General features: G+C 38.8%; 1 protein-coding gene across 4 annotated transcripts in view; it reads right to left on the bottom strand.

Moving 5' to 3' along the window:
- Positions 1-22,849, bottom strand: part of ARL6 (ADP ribosylation factor like GTPase 6) — a 50,873-nt gene that overhangs the window by 21,953 nt on the left and 6,071 nt on the right. For all 4 annotated transcript variants that reach the window (XM_033433354.2, XM_033433355.2, XM_004272628.4 and 1 more), the window contains 2 exons: positions 4,151-4,212; positions 3,663-3,731 (listed from right to left, as the gene is read on the bottom strand). In XM_033433354.2, the coding sequence (XP_033289245.1) occupies positions 3,663-3,731; positions 4,151-4,212 (131 nt within the window). The remainder of the gene's footprint in view (positions 1-3,662; positions 3,732-4,150; positions 4,213-22,849) is intronic.

A 22,849-nucleotide genomic window follows, 5' to 3' on the forward strand; every position in this document is an offset into this window, starting at 1 on the left:
ATGTCCTATGTCCATTTATACATTACAGGCTTTGGTGCTATTTCTTATTAGTTTATATGAGTAATTAATATATTAACCATGTTAGTCATATTTCATGTAAAATAATTTCTTTTCATTTGGATCATAATATGGTAAATTTAGTGACATTTCATAATTTTAAAAAATAACAAGTAAAACCATAATCCTATTACACAGATACAACCATTAATATTTTCATGTAAATCATTTTCAACATTTCCTTTGTGTACATTCATATATGAATATCTACATCTGTATTTAAATGGAATCCTGCTGTTTTATACTGCCTTTCTGAAATATATGTACATTTCCCTGATCTTTTTTTGCAGTATAGTTTGAACTACTTTTATATGAAACATTAAAGCTCTACACCAGTGTTTCTCAAATATTTTTTACCATAACCATAGTGAGAAATACATTTTACATTAAGATGCCGTTAGACACATAAGTATATGTAAATATATTTGAAATAGTCTCCTGAGACAATACTTACAAAGAGCTTTTATTTTATTCTATTTGACTTTTAAGCTGATAACCAGCCACTGCAATTGTATAAGGATTCACTTACAGATCACAGTGGCACTTCAAAAATCACTGATTTCCTTCGCATCTTTCTTTTAATGATTATAAAGTATAATGGACGTGTCATTGAATATTGTACCAAACTTCTATTTTTGCACTTCATAGGTTACTTCCAATTTTCATTACTATGAAAAACTTTGGGATAAACATCCTCCTAAATACATTTTAAAAATTTCTTGATACTTTAAGATCTGTTCTTAGGAATAAAATTTCCAGAAATACATACAAAATTTAAAGTTTTAGATAAACATTGATAAATTATCCTCTGGAAATGTTATATCAATTTATACTACTACCAGCACTTTTCCCACTCCCTTGCCAGCATGGCTCTTATCATTCTTTTCAATTTTTTACCATCCTAACAGCATATTATTTTACTTTGTATTTTGTTAATTGCTCGTTAAGTTCAATATATTTTCATATATTTATTGGACATTTATATGTGTTTTGTGACTCAGTGTAATCATAAATTAAGATTTTAAAGTTCAATGCCATTAGTAACCACATGCATATAAAAATAAAACAAATTTTTAATACCATTTTCTCCTATCATTTAAAAAATGAATGCAGATTATCACAGTCACATATTATTAGTGGAAATGGAAACTGATATAATTGGAAATACCTATCAAGAGCTTTAAAAATGTTCACTTTGAGCCAGTAATTTCATTTCTGGAATTTATACTAAGGAAACATGAAGTATGACAGAGATTTATACAGTAATATGTTAACTGAAGAACTGCTTATAATCTTCAAAAACTGAAAACAGTCTTTATGTCCAAAAATAGAGAAATGATTAAGCAAATTTGGGCACAGGAATATGAAAAAATATTGGGCTGCCATGAGAGTTACATCCTTTCTATGTTTTTCCTGATTCACCCTTATCATAAAATGTTAACTGAAAAACTATATAGTACACGGTACATACTTTAGAAGGCTACTTTCTCAATTATGTAAAGTGTATATTATATATTTCAAAATAGAAGAAACATACCCAAAAGATTAACAATGGTAAATTTATTAGTGAGATTTACAGGAAACAATGTTTAAATATGCTTTTCTATATTTTCCAAATATTAACTCCTTTCCAAATATGCACTCTTTATATTTTATGCTTTATTACTTTTTTTATATTCTAAGAGTAATATGCAAAAATTATACAATAATTAACATTACAGAGTCATACAAATGACAAACTAAACTTCCTTTATAATCTTATTCCCAAAACAAATGCTATTAATGGTACGGTATATTCTACTAAGAATTTTCTTCTCTCTCCATATATATTAAGCACATACTTTTATTAAGAATAATTTTTTTCTTCATATAATTGATATGAAAAAATGTCATTATAAATAATTCTCAACACACATTCTTTTCTGTGTATCTTTGCCCAGTAGTCCTAGTCATACTGTACTTTTCTGAAAGCAAAAATTATGGCTGCAGGGCATGAACATTTTTCATTTTAACAGATATTGATAAATTATCCAAGAAAGATGTTACATTCTCACTACAAGAGTGGCTTATTTTGCCAACAGTAGACTTAATCTTTTTAACCTCTTTCAGTCTAATAGATTAAAATGCACTTGTTCTTTCACAATTAGAAAAGTATAGAGATAGAGGAAATAAATTTACTATTACTGTAGACTTCTCAACAGTAACCATATTCGGCATTCCACCTACAATGTACCTATAATACTCCTGAATTCATTAACTTCTTCCAAAAAGATTTTGAAGAAAAAGAAGTTAAAGTCAGAAAAAAAGCTTCCTTTTTAAAGTACTATTTTTTTATGCAGTATTGTTTTCCGTAATTAAAATAAATGTTACTTTTTTTTAAAGTAACTAAATACATTTTTTTTAAGAAAAAAGAATTGTTTACCTACTAATTGGAAGAAGAATAAAAAAATCCTATACTGAAAACTGAGATTTCCTTAAAAACAAAAACGCCTCACATTTCCCCCAGAGAATTTATTGTAGGATACCACAAACATTCCACCCCTCCTTTTCCAAACTGGCCCTCAAATCTGAAGCATTCTTCTCTTTCTACCTCAGAGGTCCTCTGGCTCTATATGATTTAAATAGGCCCTCAATATTTAAAGAATATCTGGAATAAATCTCCTTTGGTTCCTACCCAAGGAATACAACATTTGTCCCCACATTAGCATGAAAGAATTAGCCAATGAAAATTAAAATCTGATCTGGCAGTCATCACACACCATTTCAAGACAAGAGTTCATAAGAACAAAAGTGCATTTAGTGAAGAGATACTGTTTATAAATTTCAGACTCCAAAAGTGAGTTACACTCATCTTAAATGAAGAAGTCCTAGCAATATTACAAGTTTAATGAATTTATTTTAACATCGCATGCAAATCTTGAGAAAGTATAACACACTTGGATCCTAGCAACTTGACAGCTATTAATCTGAAGAAATTGGTGAGCACTTGATTTGCACATGCTAAAAATATCTTGTTTAGAATTGCTTGTAGAACACATGGATCAACTATTAGTGCTGTTATTTTAACTAAATTTATACAGTAAGTATTTACTGATCTATCTGGCCAGAATCATACTTGGTCTTGAAGAAATACTGAATAAAAAAAAAATCCCTGCCCTTGAGGAGTTCATAATCCCACTAGGGAGGCAGCTATGGTACATGAGTTTAAGATATAATAAGTACGATTCAAGAGATATGAATGGACGAAGTACCGTGTCAACATGGGGGACAGAATAACTGGGCAAAACAGTGGAATCCTTCATAGAGGAGGTGACTTTTGAGCTAGTCCTTAAAGAACAAATATATTAACCTTAAGTTGCAGAGAAGTAGGGTAGAATAGGACATTAAAAACAGACAGAACAACATATGCAAGGTCAGGAAGAACCTGAAGCATTTGAGAAATAATGTGAAGTATGATTATACTTTTTTTTTAAATTAGGAAGTATACTTAAATTATATAAAGAATAAACATTGCAACCTAGCCCATGTAATCATTTGGATTTCTAATCATTACTGGTTATTAAAATATAACCATCTAGTTTACCAACATTCACAAACATACTTACTTATAATAGTGTTCCCAGAGATTTCTGTATCTTCCTTGACCTGACATATCAAACACTGTAAAAGACAAACTATAAAACAAAACAAACAAAATGAAAAAACATGATTACATTATAAGGTAGTAAAAGTCTAACTTTTACTTAAAATTTTAAATTGTTTTCAATCAAAGAAACCACCCTTAATATACAATATTCAACTTGGGCCAGCTTTCAAGTACAAGTGCCATAGAATGAATTTTTTGAATATAAATATGATTTTACAATTAGTAACATATAAGAAAGATATTTCCTTTGCTAGTGACGTTGTCAGAGTTTATCTAAACTCTAAATTCTTTAGAATAATCCAGAGGTAGTGGTACAAGTATTTTAATATCTATGGGCTTCTGAAATAGCAACTTACTTTTTTCTAAGAGTAGGAGGAATAATTATGTAGATCTAATATCACTTTTCACCCACAACTTCTTAATCACAAGTTTAATAAAATGAATTACCTGGACGATTTGAATTTCTCTATGCTGAATCCTATCGTTGGAACTATATCTTGAGATTGAGCCTTTAAGAGAGAAGACAAAGTTTAGAAAATTGCAATGACCAAAGATGAAATTTTCCTCAGGTTAAAAAAAAAAGCACCCAGATTTTCCAGTTCTAAAATCTGCCACTAAGGAGATGACAGGATTAAACAAAATTATAAATTTTGCAATGAGATCACTGCATGTGAATTCTTTATAAAGTTTAAGGTTTACTAATTATAAATCTGCATGTGTGTCTTCACATTCACATTTTGTGGCTTGCTGCAAGTTACCACGGACTTAAAGTGGTTTCATAAGTCTCCTTCAGCTCACGTATAGGGCTTTCTAATCTTTCATACTTATTGAGTTTATATATGCTACAGAGGACTGTGCTCATGTGTAGATGGTGAATATACATGGTCCCTGCTCTCATGGAATTTATAATCTGGAGGAGGTAAACAGCAATAAACAACTGAGTTACAAAGTGAACACAATTTTGAGCAGTGCTCAGTGCTATGAAAGGTGATTGAGGGTGGGAGGCAATGGGGCAGAGGAGGGTTAGTATAGAAGAGCCTCTCTGATGAGGGGACATCTCACCCAGGAGTGAATGTTAAGAAGGGGAAAAGCTATGACAAGATATTGGCAAAGAACATTCCAGTCAAAGGAATTAGCCAGGGCATGACCTCAAGGCGGGGAGGAACTCACCACTCAGAAAAAGTAGAAGGCCTGTATGTCTAAAGTATATTTAGTGAGGGAAAGAGCTGTATGTAACCAAGTAAGATAGGTAGGGCCTTGAAGGCCATGGTGGGACCTGTGTGGAAAAGAGATTGCAAGGGGGCAAGAGTATAGTGAGAGACCTGCTGACACATCCCACAGGCAAGTAAAAGGTCTTAAATGGACAAGTTAGCTCATCAAATGCATCATAATACTTCTATCATCAAAACGTTCTCCTTTTGAATAAAAATCCATTCACTTTCTGACCCAGATGCCTAGGATTTATTCTCAACTCCTCCCCCACCCCTTTTTTTTTTTTGCGGTTCACGGGCCTCTCACTGCCGCGGCCTGCGCCCCTGCGGAGCACAGGCTCCAGACGCGCAGGCTCAGCGGCCATGGCTCACTGGCCCAGCCGCTCCGCGGCACGCGGTATCCTCCCAAACCGGGGCACGAACCCGCGCCCGCCGCATCGGCAGGCGGACTCCCAACCACTGCGCCACCAGGAAGCCCCCAACTCCCCCCCCCCTTTTTACATTCCCTATACAACCGTTCTCTAAGCTTTATTGGTTCTGTCTCACTAACTTATCTCAGCCGTTATCGTTTCTTGCTTCAAATTACTACGACAGCCTCCTGATTACTCCTAATTGCTAATATACTACCTAAACAAGTTACTTCACTTCTCTAAGCCAGGGGTCCCCAATCCCGGGCCTTGGACCGGTAGCGGTCCACGGCCTGTTAGGATCCGGGCCGCATAGCAGGAGGTGAGTGGTGGGTGAGCCAGCAAAGCTTCATATGCCACTCCCCATCGCTCGCATTACCGCCTGAACCATCCCCCCCAACCCCCCTGCACCCCCCCTGTGGAAAAACTGTCTTCCATGAAACTGGTCCCTGGTGCCAAAAAGGTTGGGGACTGCTGCTCTAAGCCTTAATTTTCCCAAATGTAAAATATATTATTACTATCCTTAACTCATAGTGTTATCATGAGAATTAAATAAGTTAATGGATGCAAAATACTCAACATAGTGTCTGGTCCATAGTAAACGCTCAACAAATGTTTGCTATTATTAGAATTACACTCTCACTGATTTCAGTTTCATTCCCCAATTTTCTCCATACTGCCCAAAGTGTAACTTAAAAAAATTTCCTTTCAGTTCATCTTGTTGCTTTTATGTAAAAACAGGAGAAGTAGAGGGGAAATTGTTGCTCCACATCATTATGTTCACTTTGGTAGTCTACTCCTGAAAATTTAAAATTCAAATCGAAAGACAGAAGGTGAAAAGTCACTGTAGCTTCGTCACCTTAATAGTAATGTGCTAGTGAAAAGACCTCCCAGAGCTGCCCTGGTTTTGGCTTTGAGATTTGTTTATTCAGCTTTTCCTTTTATCCTGTGAGCTGCCTAGTATTCTTCCAAAAATCTCTCTCTTTTTGTTTATGTTAGACAGATTTTATTTCCTGCTACTCAGATTCCTGCCTCATACCTTAGGGGTCTTTCATTGCACAACAAACTTTGGAATAAAGAGTTTCCTAATTTTTGTTGTCCCAAAATGCAACACTGTTTCGATTTTACGGATTTTCATGTGCCAATCATGTGATAAAATCATCAGCTATTATTATTAGGAAAAACATAATAATAAAAAAGGTTAAAAGTTTAAAGAAATCTCAGAAAATATACCTCAAATGAGTAGCTTTGTCTTCAGTGAGCTGTAATTAGAAATTGGCCTAGCCTCTTCACAATCACCCAGTTTCTTCACAAACTCCTTCTGTTTCCAGACAAGCTACCCTTTAACTTGCTGTTTTAATAGGGATAAAATTAATCAACTTTCTTTTCTTCCCCTCACTTCTAAAGTTCTATTGGAAGATAATCAGAAAGAAGAAACTCCACAAATTAATCAGGATAGGACAAGATATGTGGGCTGGTACTTCCAGATTTTCCTCTAAACAATTCCGAAATAGTCTCCACCGATTAACTTTCCTCTGCTCTATCCAGGAACAAATACATTTGGTAATTCTCTAAATTGGACAGGGAATGCTTACAAAGCAAGCAAAGGGCACAGGAATTAGTACCTAAGTGGACTAGGCTATCTGAGACAGCCCAGGAATAGACCAACATCAATAAGAGTAGAACAAGATTTCTAAGAGAGACCCTATTTGGTTAGCTTTATTAAGACTGCTACAAATGATATCCTCGGTGCTATCGACCATTACTCCCTGCCCAAAAATAAAAATTAAAAAAATCACCCATCAGTCCATTTGTCCAAAAATACATTTAACTACTAAGCAATATTCTAGGTGTCTGGGATTCAGTATTGAACAATACAAGATCTATACTCTTATGGAATTTAATTTTACAATGAGGAAAAATTTAATAAACAACAACTGTATATGCAAGGTAATTTCAGATTGTTTTAAATGTTAAGAATATAAAACTGGATGATGTGATAGAATGAGAGCATTTATATTGGGGAGTGGGGCAAAAGTGGGAATTGTAGAAGAAAGGTGTTTACAGAGCACATCTCAAGAAAATGACAGCTAAGATCAGGTTCTTGGAAAGTTATCAAGTTAAAATGTACCTCCTCTCTCTCTATTCATCAGTTTAGAAAACCTAGATCAGCAACCTCAGTATATTAACAATAAATGAACATTAGGACAGCTTAATATTAAAAACTAGTTTGGGTTCAGGAAGTATCTTGTTATCTAGAAACTGATTTTATCCCCCCAAAATACGATACTATAAAATGAGATTTGCGATTTCTTTTGCAAGACATTTTCTAATAGAGCATTGTAGATTTCTATTATTCACCTTAATTCACTAAAAATAATGAATTTCTGGGGGGTTCAGGGAAGATGGCGGAAGAGTAAGACGTGGAGATCACCTTCCTCCCCACAGATACACCAGAAATACATCTACACGTGGAACAACTCCTACAGAACACCTACTGAACGCTGGCAGAAGACCTCAGACCTCCCAAAAGGCAAGAAACTCCCCACGTACATGGGTAGGGCAAAAGAAAAAAGAATAAACAGAGACCAAAGGATAGGAACGGGACCCGCACCAGTGGGAGGGAGTGGTGAAGGAATAAAAGTTTCCACACACTAGGAAGCCCCTTCGCGGGCGGAGACTGCGGGTGGCGGAGGGGGAAGCTTCGGAGCCGCAGAGGAAAGCGCAGCAACAGGGGTGCGGAGGGCAAAGCGGAGAGATTCCCGCACAGAGGATCAGGGCCATCCAGCACTCACCAGCCCGAGAGGCTTGTCTGCTCACCCGCCGGGGCGGGCGGGGCTAGGAGATGAGGCTCGGGCTTCGGTCAGAGCACAGGGAGAGGACTGGGGTTGGCTGCGTGAACACTGCCTGCAGGGGGTTAGTGCACCACGGCTAGCCGGGAGGGAGTCCGGGAAAAAGTCTGGACCTGCCGAAGAGGCAAGAGACTTTTTCTTCCCTCTTTGTTTCCTGGTGCGTGAGGAGAGGGGATTAAGAGCGCTGCTTAAAGGAGCTCCAAAGACGGGCGCAAGCCGCGGCGAAAAGCACGGACCCCAGAGACGCTAAGGCTGCTGCTGCCGCCACCAAGAAGCCTGTGTGCGAACACAGGTCACTATCCATACCTCCCTTCCAGGAAGCCTGTGCAGCCCGCCACTGCCAGGGTCCCGGGATCCAGGGACAACTTCCCCTGGAGAATGCCCGGCATGCCTCAGGCTGTTGCAACGTCCTGCCGGCCTCTGCCGCCGCAGGCTTGCCCCGCATCCGCACCCCTCCCTCCCTCTGGCCTGAGTGAGCCAGAGTCCCCGAAGCAGCTGCTCCTTTAACCCCGTCCTGTCTGAACGAAGAACAGATGCCCTCCGGCGACCTACACTTAGATGCGAGGCCAAATCCAAACCTGAGCCCCGGGAGCTGTGAGAACAAAGAAGAAAAGGGGAAATCTCTCCCAGCAGCCTCAGGAGCAGTGGATTAAAGCTCCACAATCAACTTGATGTACCCTGCATCTGTGGAATACATGAATAGACAACGAATCATCCCAAATTGAGGAGGTGGACTTTGAGAGCAAGATTTACTATTTTTTCCCCTTTTCCTCTTTTTGTGAGTGTGTATGTGTATGCTTCTGTGAGAGATTTTGTCTGTAAAGCTTTGCTGTCACCATTTGTCCCAGGGTTCTATCTGTCCGTTTATTTTTTTTATTTTTTTTCTTAATAATTATTTTTTATTTCAATAACTTTATTTTATTTTATGTTACTTTATTTTATCATCTTTCCTCTTTCTTTTCCTTCTCTCTTCCTTCCTTCCCTCCTTCCTTCCTTCCCTCCCTCCCTCCCTCTCTCCTTTCTTTTCTTTCTTTTTCTCTTTCTTTCTCTCTCTTTCTCGCTTTCTTTCTTTCTACTTTTTCTCCCTTTTATTCTGAGCCGTGTGGATGAAAGGCTCTTGGTGCTGCAGCCAGGAGTCAGTGCTGGGCCTCTGAGGTGGCAGAGCCAAGTTCAGGACACTGGTCCACAAGAGACCTCCCAGCTGCACATAATATCAAACAGCGAAAATCTCCCAGAGATCTCCATGTCAACACCAACACCCAGCTTCACTCAACGACCAGCAAGCTACAGTGCTGGACACCCTATGCGAAACAACTAGCAAGAGAGGAACACAACCCCCAACCATTAGCAGAGAGGCTGCCTAAAACCATAAGTCCACAGGGACCCCAAAACACACCACCAGATGTGGACCTGCCCACCAGAAAGACAAGATCCAGCCTCATCCACCAGAACACAGGCACTAGTCCCCTCCACCAGGAAGCCTACACAACCCACTGAGACAACTTTAGACACTGGGGACAGACACCTAAACAACGGGAACTACGAACCTACAGCCTGCAAAAAGGAGACCCCAAACACAGTAAGATAAGCAAAATGAGAAGACAGAAAAACACACAGCAGATGAAGGAGCAAGATAAAAACCCACCAGACCTAACAATGAAGAGGAAATAGGCAGTCTACCTGAAAAGAATTCAGAATAATGATAGTAAAGATGATACAAAATCTTGGAAATAGAACAGAAAAAATGCAAGAAACAGTTAAAAAGGACCTAGAAGAACTAAAGATGAAAGAAGCAATGATGAACAACACAATAAATGAAATGAAAAATACTCTAGATGGGATCAATAGCAGAATAACTGAGGCAGAAGAACGGATAAGTGACCTGGAAGATAAAATAGTGGAAATAACTACTGCAGAGCAGAATAAAGAAAAAAGAATGAAAAGAACTGAGGACAGTCTCAGAGACCTCTGGGACAACATTAAACACACCAACATTCAAATTATAGGGGATCCAGAAGAAGAAGAGAAAAAGAAAGGGACTGAGAAAATATTTGAAGAGATTATAGTTGAAAACTTCCCTAATATGGGAAAGAAAATAGTTAATCAAGTCCAGGAAGCACAGAGAGTCCCATACAGGATAAATCCAAGGAGAAACACACCAACACACATATTAGTCAAACTGTCAAAAATTAAATACAAAGAAAACATATTAAAAGCAGCAAGGGAAAAACAACAAATAACACACAAGGGAATCACCATAAGGTTAACAGCCGATCTTTCAGGAGAAACTCTGCAAGCCAGAAGGGACTGGCAGGACATACTGAAAGTGATGAAAGAGAAAAACTGACAACCAAGATTACTCTACCCAGCAAGGATCTCATTCAGATTTGATGGAGAAATTAAAACCTTTACTGACAAGCAAAAGCTGAGAGAGTTCAGCACCACCAAACCAGCTTTAAAACAAATGCTAAAGGACCTTCTCTAGGCAAGAAACACAAGAGAAGGAAAAGACCTACAATAACAAACCCAAAACAATTAAGAAAATGGGAACAGGAACATACATATCGATAATTATCTTAAATGTAAATGGATTAAATGCTCCCACCAAAAGACACAGACTGGCTGAATGGATACAAAAACAAGACCCATATATACGCTGTCTACAAGAGACCCACTTCAGACCTAGAGACACATACAGAGTGAAAGTTAGCATATGGAAAAAGATACTCCATGCAAATGGAAACCAAAAGAAAGCTGGAGTAGCAATTCACATATCAGACAAAATAGACTTTAAAATAAAGACTATTAGAAGAGACAAAGAAGGACACTACATAATGATCAAGGGATCGATCCAAGAAGAAGATATAACAATTGTAAATATTTATGCACGCAACATAGGAGCACCTCAATACATAAGGCAAATACTAACAGCCATAAAAGGGGAAATCGACAGTAACACATTCATAGTAGGGGACTTTAACACCCCACTTTCACCAATGGACAGATCACCCAAAATGAAAATAAATAAGGAAACACAAGCTTTAAATGATACATTAAACAAGATGGACTTAATTGATATTTATAGGGCATTCCATCCAAAAACAACAGAATACACATTTTTCCCAAGTGCTCGCGGAACATTCTCCAGGATAGATCATATCTTGGGTCACAAATCAAGCCTTGGTAAATTTAAGAAAACTGAAATCATATCAAGTGTCTTTTCTGACCACAACGCTATGAGACTAGATATCAATTACAGGAAAAGATCTGTAAAAAAACACAAACACATGGAGGCTAAACAATACACTACTTAATAACGAAGTGATCACTGAAGAAATCAAAGAGGAAATAAAAAAATACCTAGAAACAAACGACAATGGAGACACGATGACCCAAAACCTATGGGATGCAGCAAAAGCATTTCTAAGAGGGAAGTTTATAGCAATACAATCCAACCTCAAGAAACAGGAAACATCTCGAATAAACAACCTAACCTTGCACCTAAAGCAATTAGAGAAAAAGAACAAAAAACCCCCAAAGTTAGCAGAAGGAAGGAAATCATAAAGATCAGATCAGAAATAAATGAAAAAGAAATGAAGGAAACAATAGCAAAGATCAATAAAACTAAAAGCTGGTTCTCTGAGAAGATAAACAAAATTGATAAACCATTAGCCAGACTCGTCAAGAAAAAAAGGGAGAAGACTCAAATCAATAGAATTAGACATGAAAAAGGAGAAGTAACAACTGACACTGCAGAAATACAAAAGATCATGAGAGATTACTACAAGCAATTCTATGCCAATAAAATGGACAACCTGGAAGAATAGGAAAATTCTTAGAAATGCACAACCTACCAAGACTGAATCAGGAAGAAATAGAAAATATGAACAGAACAATCACAAGCACTGAAATTGAAACTGTGATTAAAAATCTTCCAACAAACAAAAGCCCAGGACCAGATGGCTTCACAGGCGAATTCTATCAAACATTTAGAGAAGAGCTAACAGCTATCCTTCTCAAAACTCTTCCAAAATATAGCAGAGGGAGGAACACTCAAACTCATTCTACGAGGCCACCATCACCCTGATTCAAAAACCAGACAAAAATGTCACAAAGTAAGAAAACTACAGGCCAATATCACTGATGACATGGATGCAAAAATCCTCAACAAAATACTAGCAAAGAGAATCCAACAGCACATTAAACGGATCATACAACATGATCAAGTAGGGTTGATTCCAGGAATGCAAGGATTCTTCAATATACGCAAATCAATCAACGTGATACACCATATCAACAAATTGAAGAATAAAAACCATATGATCATCTCAATAGATGCAGAGAAAGCTTTCGACAAAATTCAACACCCATTTATGATAAAAACCCTGCAGAAAGTAGGCATAGAGGGAACTTACCTCAACATAATAAAGGCCATATATGACAAAGCCACAGCCAACATCATCCTCAATGGTGAAAAACTGAAAGCATTTCCACTAAGATCAGGAACAAGACAAGGTTGCCCACTCTCACCACAATTATTCAACATAGTTTTGGAAGTTTTAGCCACAGCAATCAGAGAAGAAAAGGAAATAAAAGGAATCCAAATCAGAAAAGAAGAAGTAAAGCTGTCACTGTTTGCAGATGACATGATACTATACATAGAGAATCCTAAAGATGCTACCAGAAAACTACTAGAGCTAATCAATGAATTTGGTAAAGTAGCAGGATGCAAAATTAATGCACAGAAATCTCTGGCATTCCTATAAACGAATGATGTAAAATATGAAAGTGAAATCAAGAAAACACTCCCATTTACCACTGCAACAAAAAGAATAAAATATCTAGGAATAAACCTACCTAAGGAGACAAAACACCTGTATGCAGAAAATTATAAGACACTGATGAAAGAAATTAAAGATACAAATTAATGGAGAGATATACCATGTTCTTGGATTGGAAGAATCAACATTGTGAAAATGACTCTACTACCGAAAGCAATCTACAGATTCAATGCAATCCCTATCAAACTACCAATGGCATTTTTCACAGAACTAGAACAAAAAATTTCACAATTTGTATGGAAACATAAAAGACCCTGAATAGCCAAAGCAATCTTGAGAACGAAAAACGGAGCTGGAATAATCAGGCTCCCTGACTTCAGACTATATTACAAAGCCACAGTAATCAAGACAGTAGGGTACTGGCACAAAAACAGAAAGATAGATCAATGGAACAAGATAGAAAGCCCAGAGATAAACCCACGCACATATGGTCACCTTATCTTGGATAAAGGAGGCAGGAATGTACAGTGGGAAAGGATAGCCTCTTCAATAAGTGGTGCTGGGAAAACTGGACAGGTACATGTAAAAGTATGAGATTAGAACACTTCCTAACACCACACACAAAAATAAGCTCAATATGGATTAAAGACCTAAATGTAAGGCCAGAAACTATCAAACTCTTAGAGGAAAACATAGGCAGAACACTCTATGACATAAATCACAGCTAGATCCTTTTTGACCCACCTCCTAGAGTAATGGAAATAAAAACAAAAATAAACAAATGGGACCTAATGAAACTTCAAAGCTTTTGCACAGCAAAGGAAACCATAAACAAGACCAAAAGACAACCCTCAGAATAGAAGAAAATATTTGCAAATGAAGCAACTGACAAAGGACTAATGTCCAAAATTTACAAGCAGCTCATGCAGCTCAATAACAAAACAAACAACCCAATCCAAAAATGGGCAGAAGACCTATATGACAGTTCTCCAAAGAAGATATACAGACTGCCAATAAACACATGAAAGAATGCTCAACATCATTAATCATTAGAGAAATGCAAATCAAAACTACAATGAGATATCATCTCACACCAGTCAGAATGGCCATCATCCAAAAACCTAGAAACAATAAATGCTGGAGAGGGTGTGAAGAAAAGGGAACACTCTTGCACTGCTGGTGGGAATGTGAATTGATACAGCCACTATGGAGAACAGTATGGAGGTTCCTTAAAAAACTAAAAATAGCACTACCATATGACCCAGTAATCCCACTACTGGGCATATACCCTGAGAAAACCATAATTCAAAAAGAGTCATGTACCAAAATGTTCATTGCAGCTCTATTTACAATAGCCCGGAGATAGAAACAACCTAAGTGTCCATCATCAGATGATGGATAAAGAAGATGTGGCACATATACACAATGGAATATTACTCAGCCATAAAAAGAAACGAAAATGAGCTACTTGTAATAAGGTGGATGGAACTAGAGTCTGTCATACAGAGTGAAGTAAGTCAGAAAGAGAAAGACAAATACCGTATGCTAACACATATATATGGAATTTAAGAAAAAAAAATGTCATGAAGAACCTAGGGGTAAGACAGGAATAAAGACACAGACCTACTAGAGAATGGACTTGAGGATATGGGGAGGGGGAAGGGTAAGCTGTGACAAAGTGAGAGAGTGGCATGGACATATATACACTACCAAACATAAAATAGATAGCTAGTTGGAAGCAGCCGCACAGCACAGGGAGATCAGCTCGGTGCTTTGTGACTACCTAGAGGGGTGGGATAGGGAGGGTGGGAGTGAGGGAGACGCAAGAGGGAAGAGAGATGGGAACATATGTATATGTATAACTGATTCACTTTGTTATAAAGCAGAAACTAGCACACCATTGTAAAGCAATTATACTCTAATATAGATGTAAAAAAAAATAATAAATTTCTCACAGTGGATGTAAGCTCACAAGACACTTTTCTTGAGTTCAAAGGTAGGGAGGAAGCAAGTGTTATATCTGTGCCTGAATGACAGAGGTTTTGGGCTTTTTAAGAAGTCCCATTTCAAGTGTCCTCTTGGCTTCTGTCACCAAGTTGTTTTTTAAAGTTTTTTAAAGTAAAGCAACTTACTCTGCTCTCAGGATGTAGAGGTCAATTGTTCTCAGGAGACAGGATAGTTGCTAAAGATTAAGGCTCAGGAAGTGGTGTCAGAAATTAGGCTATCTCCTTAATAATAGCCCTGGAGATAGTCTAGGCTAGTTCCATAATTCATCAGAGGTAGCAGAGAGATAGGTATGTTGGAAAACAAAACAAGATTAATTAAAAAGTCTTCCTTATTGGCTGCAAGCCTAGGTTTTCCTGAGGACTCTCCCTGACTAATGTGGTGTGTTAGGCAGGGTTAGTAGAACTTTCACAGGACTAGTCTGAAATTGGGATATTAGAATATTTCAAGATGATAGACTGAGCTCATGCTGCCTCCTTCCCCTTCTACCCCAAACAAATGACCAATAATGTTTAGAGAAGAAAGCTGTTCCCACCCATATCAAAGATTATCCCTACGGTAATAACCATGTCTTGGGACAGAAGATCACTATACTGTTGGGGATGATGGAAAAAGATAATGTAATTTCTGTTTTGTTCTTTGAATGACATTTCTGCCAATTTGCGTATAGTAGGCACTGGGGGGGCTGGTCCACTTTGGGGCTATTAACTGTGGCTCTGGTTTCAATCATTTTGTACTTATTTGAGACTACTTTCACAAAAAAATTACTTTTGAGGATATTCCTTCACGTGGAGAAAAATGGAAATATCTCCTATAGGATAGGACCTAAAGGACCCTACCTAAAGAATTTCCTTATAATCTTGCTCACAGCCTTACCTGCAGAAGCGCAGGTCACCAGCCACTAAGTTTAACTATTAGCCCAGGTTGATCTGCTAATAGCTGATCCATGGAACTAATTATGGACCCAAGCACAGCTGCACGTGGTTCTGTTTTTACCGTACATCCATCATTCTCTAAATTCAATTCAGACCCCATTCAATTGGGTAGGATGCTATATCTTCCTCTCAAGGACTGTTAAAGAAATCTCTCATAATCACCTAGGTCAGGAGACAGACTCCAATGGATATGAACTTTTTGACCTGTTCTTTTCCTTATTGGGGAAGAATCTCTTTTTCTCTGCTTCTATATAGAGAGAAATCCATTAAAATAATACTTCTAGTTACTCTGTCTCCCCTCTCCAAATTTATTCCTCTTCATAGGGGAAAAAAAAAAAGACTTCTTTGACTTCTCAGTTTATGAAATGGAAACCGACATCCTTGGTTCTGCCTCTCTCTTTGTCTCTGTCTCTTTGAGAGCCACATGCTTCTTGAAACCATGCATTCTCACCTGTTCTTAAGCATGCAGTAAACCTAGATGAGCAGGATCTTTCCCTGGGTAGGAAAGCTTGAATTTTGGGACACGAATCATAACTTAGAGTGTTAGCAAGTCCTCTGGCCAGATCTAAACCTTGCCCTCCACAATCACCTTTTTCAATAAAACTGCTAGTTTCTATCTCTGCCTGACTTCAGCATGTATATCTCAGCTGATTTCCAGCTTGGCTGGGGAGCCCCTTAAAACACCTAAATTGCTTTGCAAATCCATTTTCAACTTCTTATCACGGCTGCCTCAAACGAACTCCCACCTGAAAATACACCAGCAGTTAGTTGTTTTCACATGGCAAACTCACTCACATAGAAGAAGGGAATGATGACCAGAAGAAAAGAAATAATGGCATTTTTGTAATTCCAAAGCAATCTCGAACTAAACAGAAGTATAACTGAAGCCATTGGGAGAAAGAAAAAAAAAAAGGCAGTAAGGCTTCTCATTCTGCTCAACCTGAAGCACTGTTTGGAGGCACTGAAGTCCACCTTCAATTACCATATTTAGGAGCAATGCTTCCCACTCTCCAGCCATTCAGTCATTAAGAGTACCAGCTTCCTAATTTTTGTTCTGTCTGTATGCAGTCTATATTAATTTTTACTCAGCATTTTTCATTGATTGACTAATGGTTTTTACCTAGATAAAAGTACTTACAACTGTAAATGTTAGCTGTCTACCCAATATCCACTCTCCTCTTCTTTCATACTTACAGGACCCCTATTACTAATGGAAGCAGCAATATGTCCTGCCTAAAAAAAAAAAATCCAGCCTCAGCAAATGAGGTAAAAGAGTCATTAGTTGGGGCCTCTAGGTAAGCTCTTTAAAGAGGGCTTATTTAGCAAGAAGGCTTATTCTTTTGCCCTGTTCTTTTCTCATCCCTGTGATTTAGAATATAGATAAGATAGTTAACTAAGGTGGCCATGTGGAGATCCTGAGGATCTTGAAGAAAACCAGGCACTAAGGATATCAAAGCAGAAAGATGGAAGATGCCTGGACCATGCAGCTGCCACACCAGCCTTGGAATACCTCTTCTGGACTTATTTAGATGACAGAAAAATAAGTATCTTATTTAGTCCACTGTTATGTGGGTTTTCTTTATATGTAGCAGAACCTAACTGTAACTCATGCATTATGTGGTAGATGTGCTAGCTTTATATATATTTCAGTTATTAAAATAATATGTTCAAGTACTTACTACTTAAATGACTCAGTCATCTTGCTTGCTACTACTGATATGCATACCACACTCCTGGGAAACTGTCTAATTATCCTAGAACCTATAAAAATGATTCACCTTTCCCTTTGCTTTGCTCTTCTTGTAAAGAGAGAGCCAAAAAGAAGGCAATGCTACCTGAAAGTAAATTCCACAAATTTGTGAAGATCATCTGAGAAGAAAAGACATTTGGAAAAGACTCCAGTTTAAATAATAAAGATTTACCTACCTACCTGCATAAAATACACTGCAAATTATGGCTGGCTGATACTTATTAATTTAAGGTACCACGAATTTGACAAGATTTCATAACATGATAATGAAGTTATAATGGCAAACAAAATAATCCTGCCTTATCTTTCTTTAGCAGAAAATACAGGGGGTGGAGTCAAGATGGTGGCAGGAGAGGACGCGGAGTTCGCGTTTCTCCACAACTAGGGTGCCTGCTGGACCCTGGTGGGGGACCTCAACACCCTAGGAGATGGGAGGAACCCCCAAGCAACTGGGTAGCATGAGGGGGGATTGAGGGGGGAGGAGAAGTGGAGGCCAGACAGGACTGGTGCACCTGAGGGGTGGGTGGGAGAGGGGAGGGGGTTCCCATGCCTGGAGGGAGCTTCGGGGGGCTCAGAGGATCAGGGAGAGCACACCTAGCGTCTCCCTTGCCCAGTCGGGCCCTGGGAAGCCCTCAGGGCTCCTCAGCAGGGTCCTCCACCCTCCAAGGCCCCGTTGGTCCTAGAGCCATAGGAGGGAGGTGAGGGGAAGAAGAGGAGAGGTGGGTGGGAGGAGCCCTTCCAGACTGGAGGATCAGGGAAGTGCGACAGGTCTTTGCCCTGGCCACTTGGCCGCAAAAAGCTTGCTGGGCTCCAAGGCCCCCTCCGGGCAGCGTGGATCCTAGCAGCATAGGAGGGAGGCAAGGGGAGAAGAGGAGAGGCGGGAGGGAGGGGCCCTCTGGGGCCGAAGGATCAGGGGAGGTGCAGCCGGCGTTTCCCCACAACCCACTTGGGCCCTGGGAAGCCTGCTGGGCTCCCAGGCCTAGTGCTCTGATCTCCAGGGCCTCCTCCAGCCTTGTGGGTCCTAGGAGAATGGGAGGGAGGGAGGAGGGGGTAAGAGGAGGAGAGGCAGACCATCTGGGGCCAGGGGATCACGGAAGGCACTGTGGGCGTTTCCCCCGCCCACTTGGCCCCGGGAAGCCTGCTGGGCTTCCAGGTCTGGTCCTCTGCCTTCCGGGATCTCCTCTGGCTGTGTGGGTCCCAGGGGCATAAGAGGGAGGGAGAGGGGAAAAGAAGAGAGGCCAATGGGGAGGGTCCTTCCAGGATCAGAGGATTGGGGGGAATATGCTTAGCACTTCCCCTGCCCACTCGGGCCCAGTGAGCCTGCTGGGGTCCTGGACCAGGTCCTCCACCCTCCAAGGCCAGAGGCACTGCCTGGGCCCCTCCTGCTGAGGCTCCTCCTGCTGCATTGAGCCTAAGACTCACCGCCCCACCCACCCAGCACCTCCAGGGCCTTTTCCTGCTCTGTTGGTCCTAAGCATAGGCCCCACCCCCACCTGAAACCCGCCCCTGCCTACTCCCTACCCCCCACAGCCAAGGCTTTTTCCGGATTTTTTTTTCTTTTTCTCCTTACTATTGTGGCTCTGTTTTACCTTCCGTTGTTGTTTCAACTATATTTTTATTCTTTCTAACAAATCTGTTAGTTTTCTAATCTAATTTTATTTTTTACTCTTTGTTATCATTCTGTTCCTTTTCTTTCTTTCTTTCTTTTTTTTTTTTGCTGCCCCACACATCTTGTGGGATCTTGGTTCACAAGATGGGGGTCAGGCCAGAGTTCCTGCAGTGGGAGCTCTGAGTCCGAATCACTGGACTAACAGAGAACCTCAGACCCCAGGGAATATTCATTGGAGTGAGGTCTCCCAGAGGTCCTCATCTCGGCACCAAGACCCAGCTCCACCCAACAGCCTACAAACTCCAGTGCTGGAAGCCTCAGGCCAAACAACCAGTAAAACAGGAACACAATCCCACCCATCAAAAAAAAAAAAAAAAAAAAAATGGAAGACAAAAAAATATGTTTCAGATGAAGGAGCAAGGTAAAAAATCTACAAGCCCAAATAAATGAAGAGGAAATAGGCAACCTACCTAAAAATAATTCAGAGTAATGACAGTAAAGATGATTCAGAATCTCAGAAACAGAATGGAGACACAGATTGAGAAAATACAGAAATGTTTAACAAAGATTTAGAAGAACTAAAGAACAAAGAATCAGAGACGAACAGCACAATAACTGAAATGAAAAACACACTAGAAGGAATCAATAACAGAATAACTGAGGCAGAAGAACAAATAAGTGAGCTGTAAGACAGAATGGTGGAAATAACTGCCAAGGAACAGAATAAGGAAGAAAGAAAGAAAAGAATTGAAGACAATCTTAGAGACCTCTGGGACAACACTAAATGCACCAACGTTCAAATTATAGGGGTCTCAGAAGAAGAAGAGAAAACAAAAGGGTCTGAGAAAATATTTGAAGAGATTACAGTGGAAAACTACCCTAACATGGGGAAGGAAATAGTCACCCAAGTCCAGGAAGCACAGTGAGTGCCATACGGGATAAACCCTAGGAGAAACACACCAAGACACATATTAGTCAAACCAACAAAAACTAAATTCAAAGAAAAAATATTAAAAGCAGCAAGGGAAAAGCAAAAAATAACATACAAAGGAATCCCCATAAGGTTATCAGCTAATATTTCAGCAGAAACTCTGCAGGCCAGAAGGGAGTGGCAGGATATACTCAAAGGGATGAAAGAGAAAAACCTACAACCAAGATTACTCTACCCAGCAAGGATTTCACTCAGATTCAGCGGCAAAAGCTAACAGAATTCAGCACCACCAAACCAGCTTTACAGCAAACGCTAAAAGAACTTCTCTAGGCGGGAAACACAAGAGAAGAAAAAGACCCACAAAAACAAACCCAAAGCAATTAAGAAAATGGTAGTAGGAACACAGATATCAGTAATAACCTTGAATGTAAATGGATTAAATGCTCCAACTAAAAGACACAGACTGGTTGAATGGATACCAAAGTAGACCATAAATATGCTGTCTACAGGAGACCCATTTCAGACCTAGGGACACATACAGACTGAAAGTGAAGGGATGGAAAAAGATATTCCATGTAAATGGAAATCAAAAGAAAGCTGGAGTAGCAATACTCGTATCAGATAAAATAGACTTTTAAATAGAGACTGTTACAAGAGATAAGGAAGGACACTACATAATGATAAAGGGATCAATCCAAGAAGAAGATATAACAATTATAAATATTTATACACCCAACATAGGAGCACCTCAATACATAAGGCAAATGCTAACAACCATAAAAGGGGAAATTGACGGTAACACAATAATAGTACGGGACTTTAACACACCACTTACACCAGTGGACAGGTCACCCAAACAGAAGATAAATAAGGAAACACAAGCTTTAAATGACACAATAGACCAGATAGATTTAATTGATATTTATAGGACATTCCATCTGAAAGTGGCAGAATACACTTTCTTCTCAAGTGCACATGGAACATTCTCCAGGATAGATCACATCTTGGGTCACAAATCAAGCCTCAGTAAATTTAAGAAAACTGAAATCGTATCAAGCATCTTTTCTGACCACAACGCTATGTGGCTGGAAATCAATTACAGGAAAAAAACTGCAAAAAATACAAATACATGGAGGCTAAACAGTACACTACTAAATAATCAAGAGATCACTGAAGAAATCAAGAAGAAATTTTAAAAAAATAGAAACAAATGACAACAAAAACACCGTAACCCAAAATCTGTGGGATGCAGCAAAAGAAGTTCTAAGAGGGAAGTTTATAGCAATTCAATCTCACCTCAAGAAACAAAAGTCTCAAACAATCTAACCTTACACGTAAAGCAATTAGAGAAAGAAGAACAAAGAAAACCCAAAGTCAGTAGAAGGAAAGAAATCATAAAGATCAGAGCAGAAATAAATGAAATAGAAATGAAGAAAACAATAGCAAAGATAAATAAAACTAAAAGTTGGTTCTTCGAGAAGATAAACAAAATTGATAAACATTTAGCCAGACTCATCAAGAAAAAAAGAGGACACAAATCAGTAAAATTAGAAATGAAAAAGGAGAAATCACTTCCGACACCGCAGAAATACAAAGGATTATAAGAGACTACTACAAACAACTATATGCCAACAAAATGGACAAGCATGAAGAAATGGACAAATTCTTGGAAAGGTACAATTTTCCAAGAGTGAACCAGGAAGAATTAGAAAATATAAACAGACCTATCACAAGTAATGAAATTGAAACTGTAATTAAAAATCTTCCAACAAACAGAAGTCCAGGACCAGGTGGCTTCACAGGCAAATTCTATCAGACATTTAGAGAAGAGCTAACACCAATCCTTCTCAAAATCTTCCATGAAATTGCAGAGGGAGGAACACTCCCAAATTTGTTCTGCAAAGCCACCATCACCCTGATACCAAAACCAGACAAAGATATCACAAAAAAAATAAAACAGACCAGTATCACTAATGAACATAGATGCAAAAATCCTCAACAAAATAGTAGCAAACAGAATCCAACAACACATTAAAAGGATCATACATAATGATCAAGTGGGATTTATCCTAGGAACGCAAGGATTCTTCAATATATGCAAATCAATCAATGTGATACACCGTATTAACAAATTAAGGAATAAAGACCATATGATCATCTCAATAGATGCAGAAAAAGCTTTTGACAAAATTCAACACCCATTTACGATAAAAACCCTCCAGAAAATGGGCACAGAGGGAACCTACCTCAACGTAATAAAGGCCATATAGGAGAAACCCACAGCAAACATCATTCTCAATGGTGAAAAACTGAAAGCATTTCCACTAAGACCGGGAATATGACAAGGATGGCCACTCTCGTCACTCTTACTCAACATAGTTTTGGAATTTCTAGCCATGGCAATCAGAGAAGAAAAAGAAATAAAACGAACACAAATTGGAAAGAAGAAGTAAAACTGTCACTGTTTGCAGATGACATGATAGTATACATAGAAAATCCTAAAGATGCCACCAGAAAACTACTAGAACTAATCAATGAATTTGGTAAGGCTGCAGGATACAAAATTAATGCACAGAAATCTCTGGCATTCCTATACACCAACAACAAAAAATTAGAAAGAGAAATCAAGGAAACAATCCCATTTACCATTGCAACAAAAAGAATAA

Source organism: Orcinus orca, chromosome 5 (assembly GCF_937001465.1).
Source record: "Orcinus orca chromosome 5, mOrcOrc1.1, whole genome shotgun sequence".
Classification (NCBI taxonomy): Eukaryota; Metazoa; Chordata; class Mammalia; order Artiodactyla; family Delphinidae; genus Orcinus; species Orcinus orca.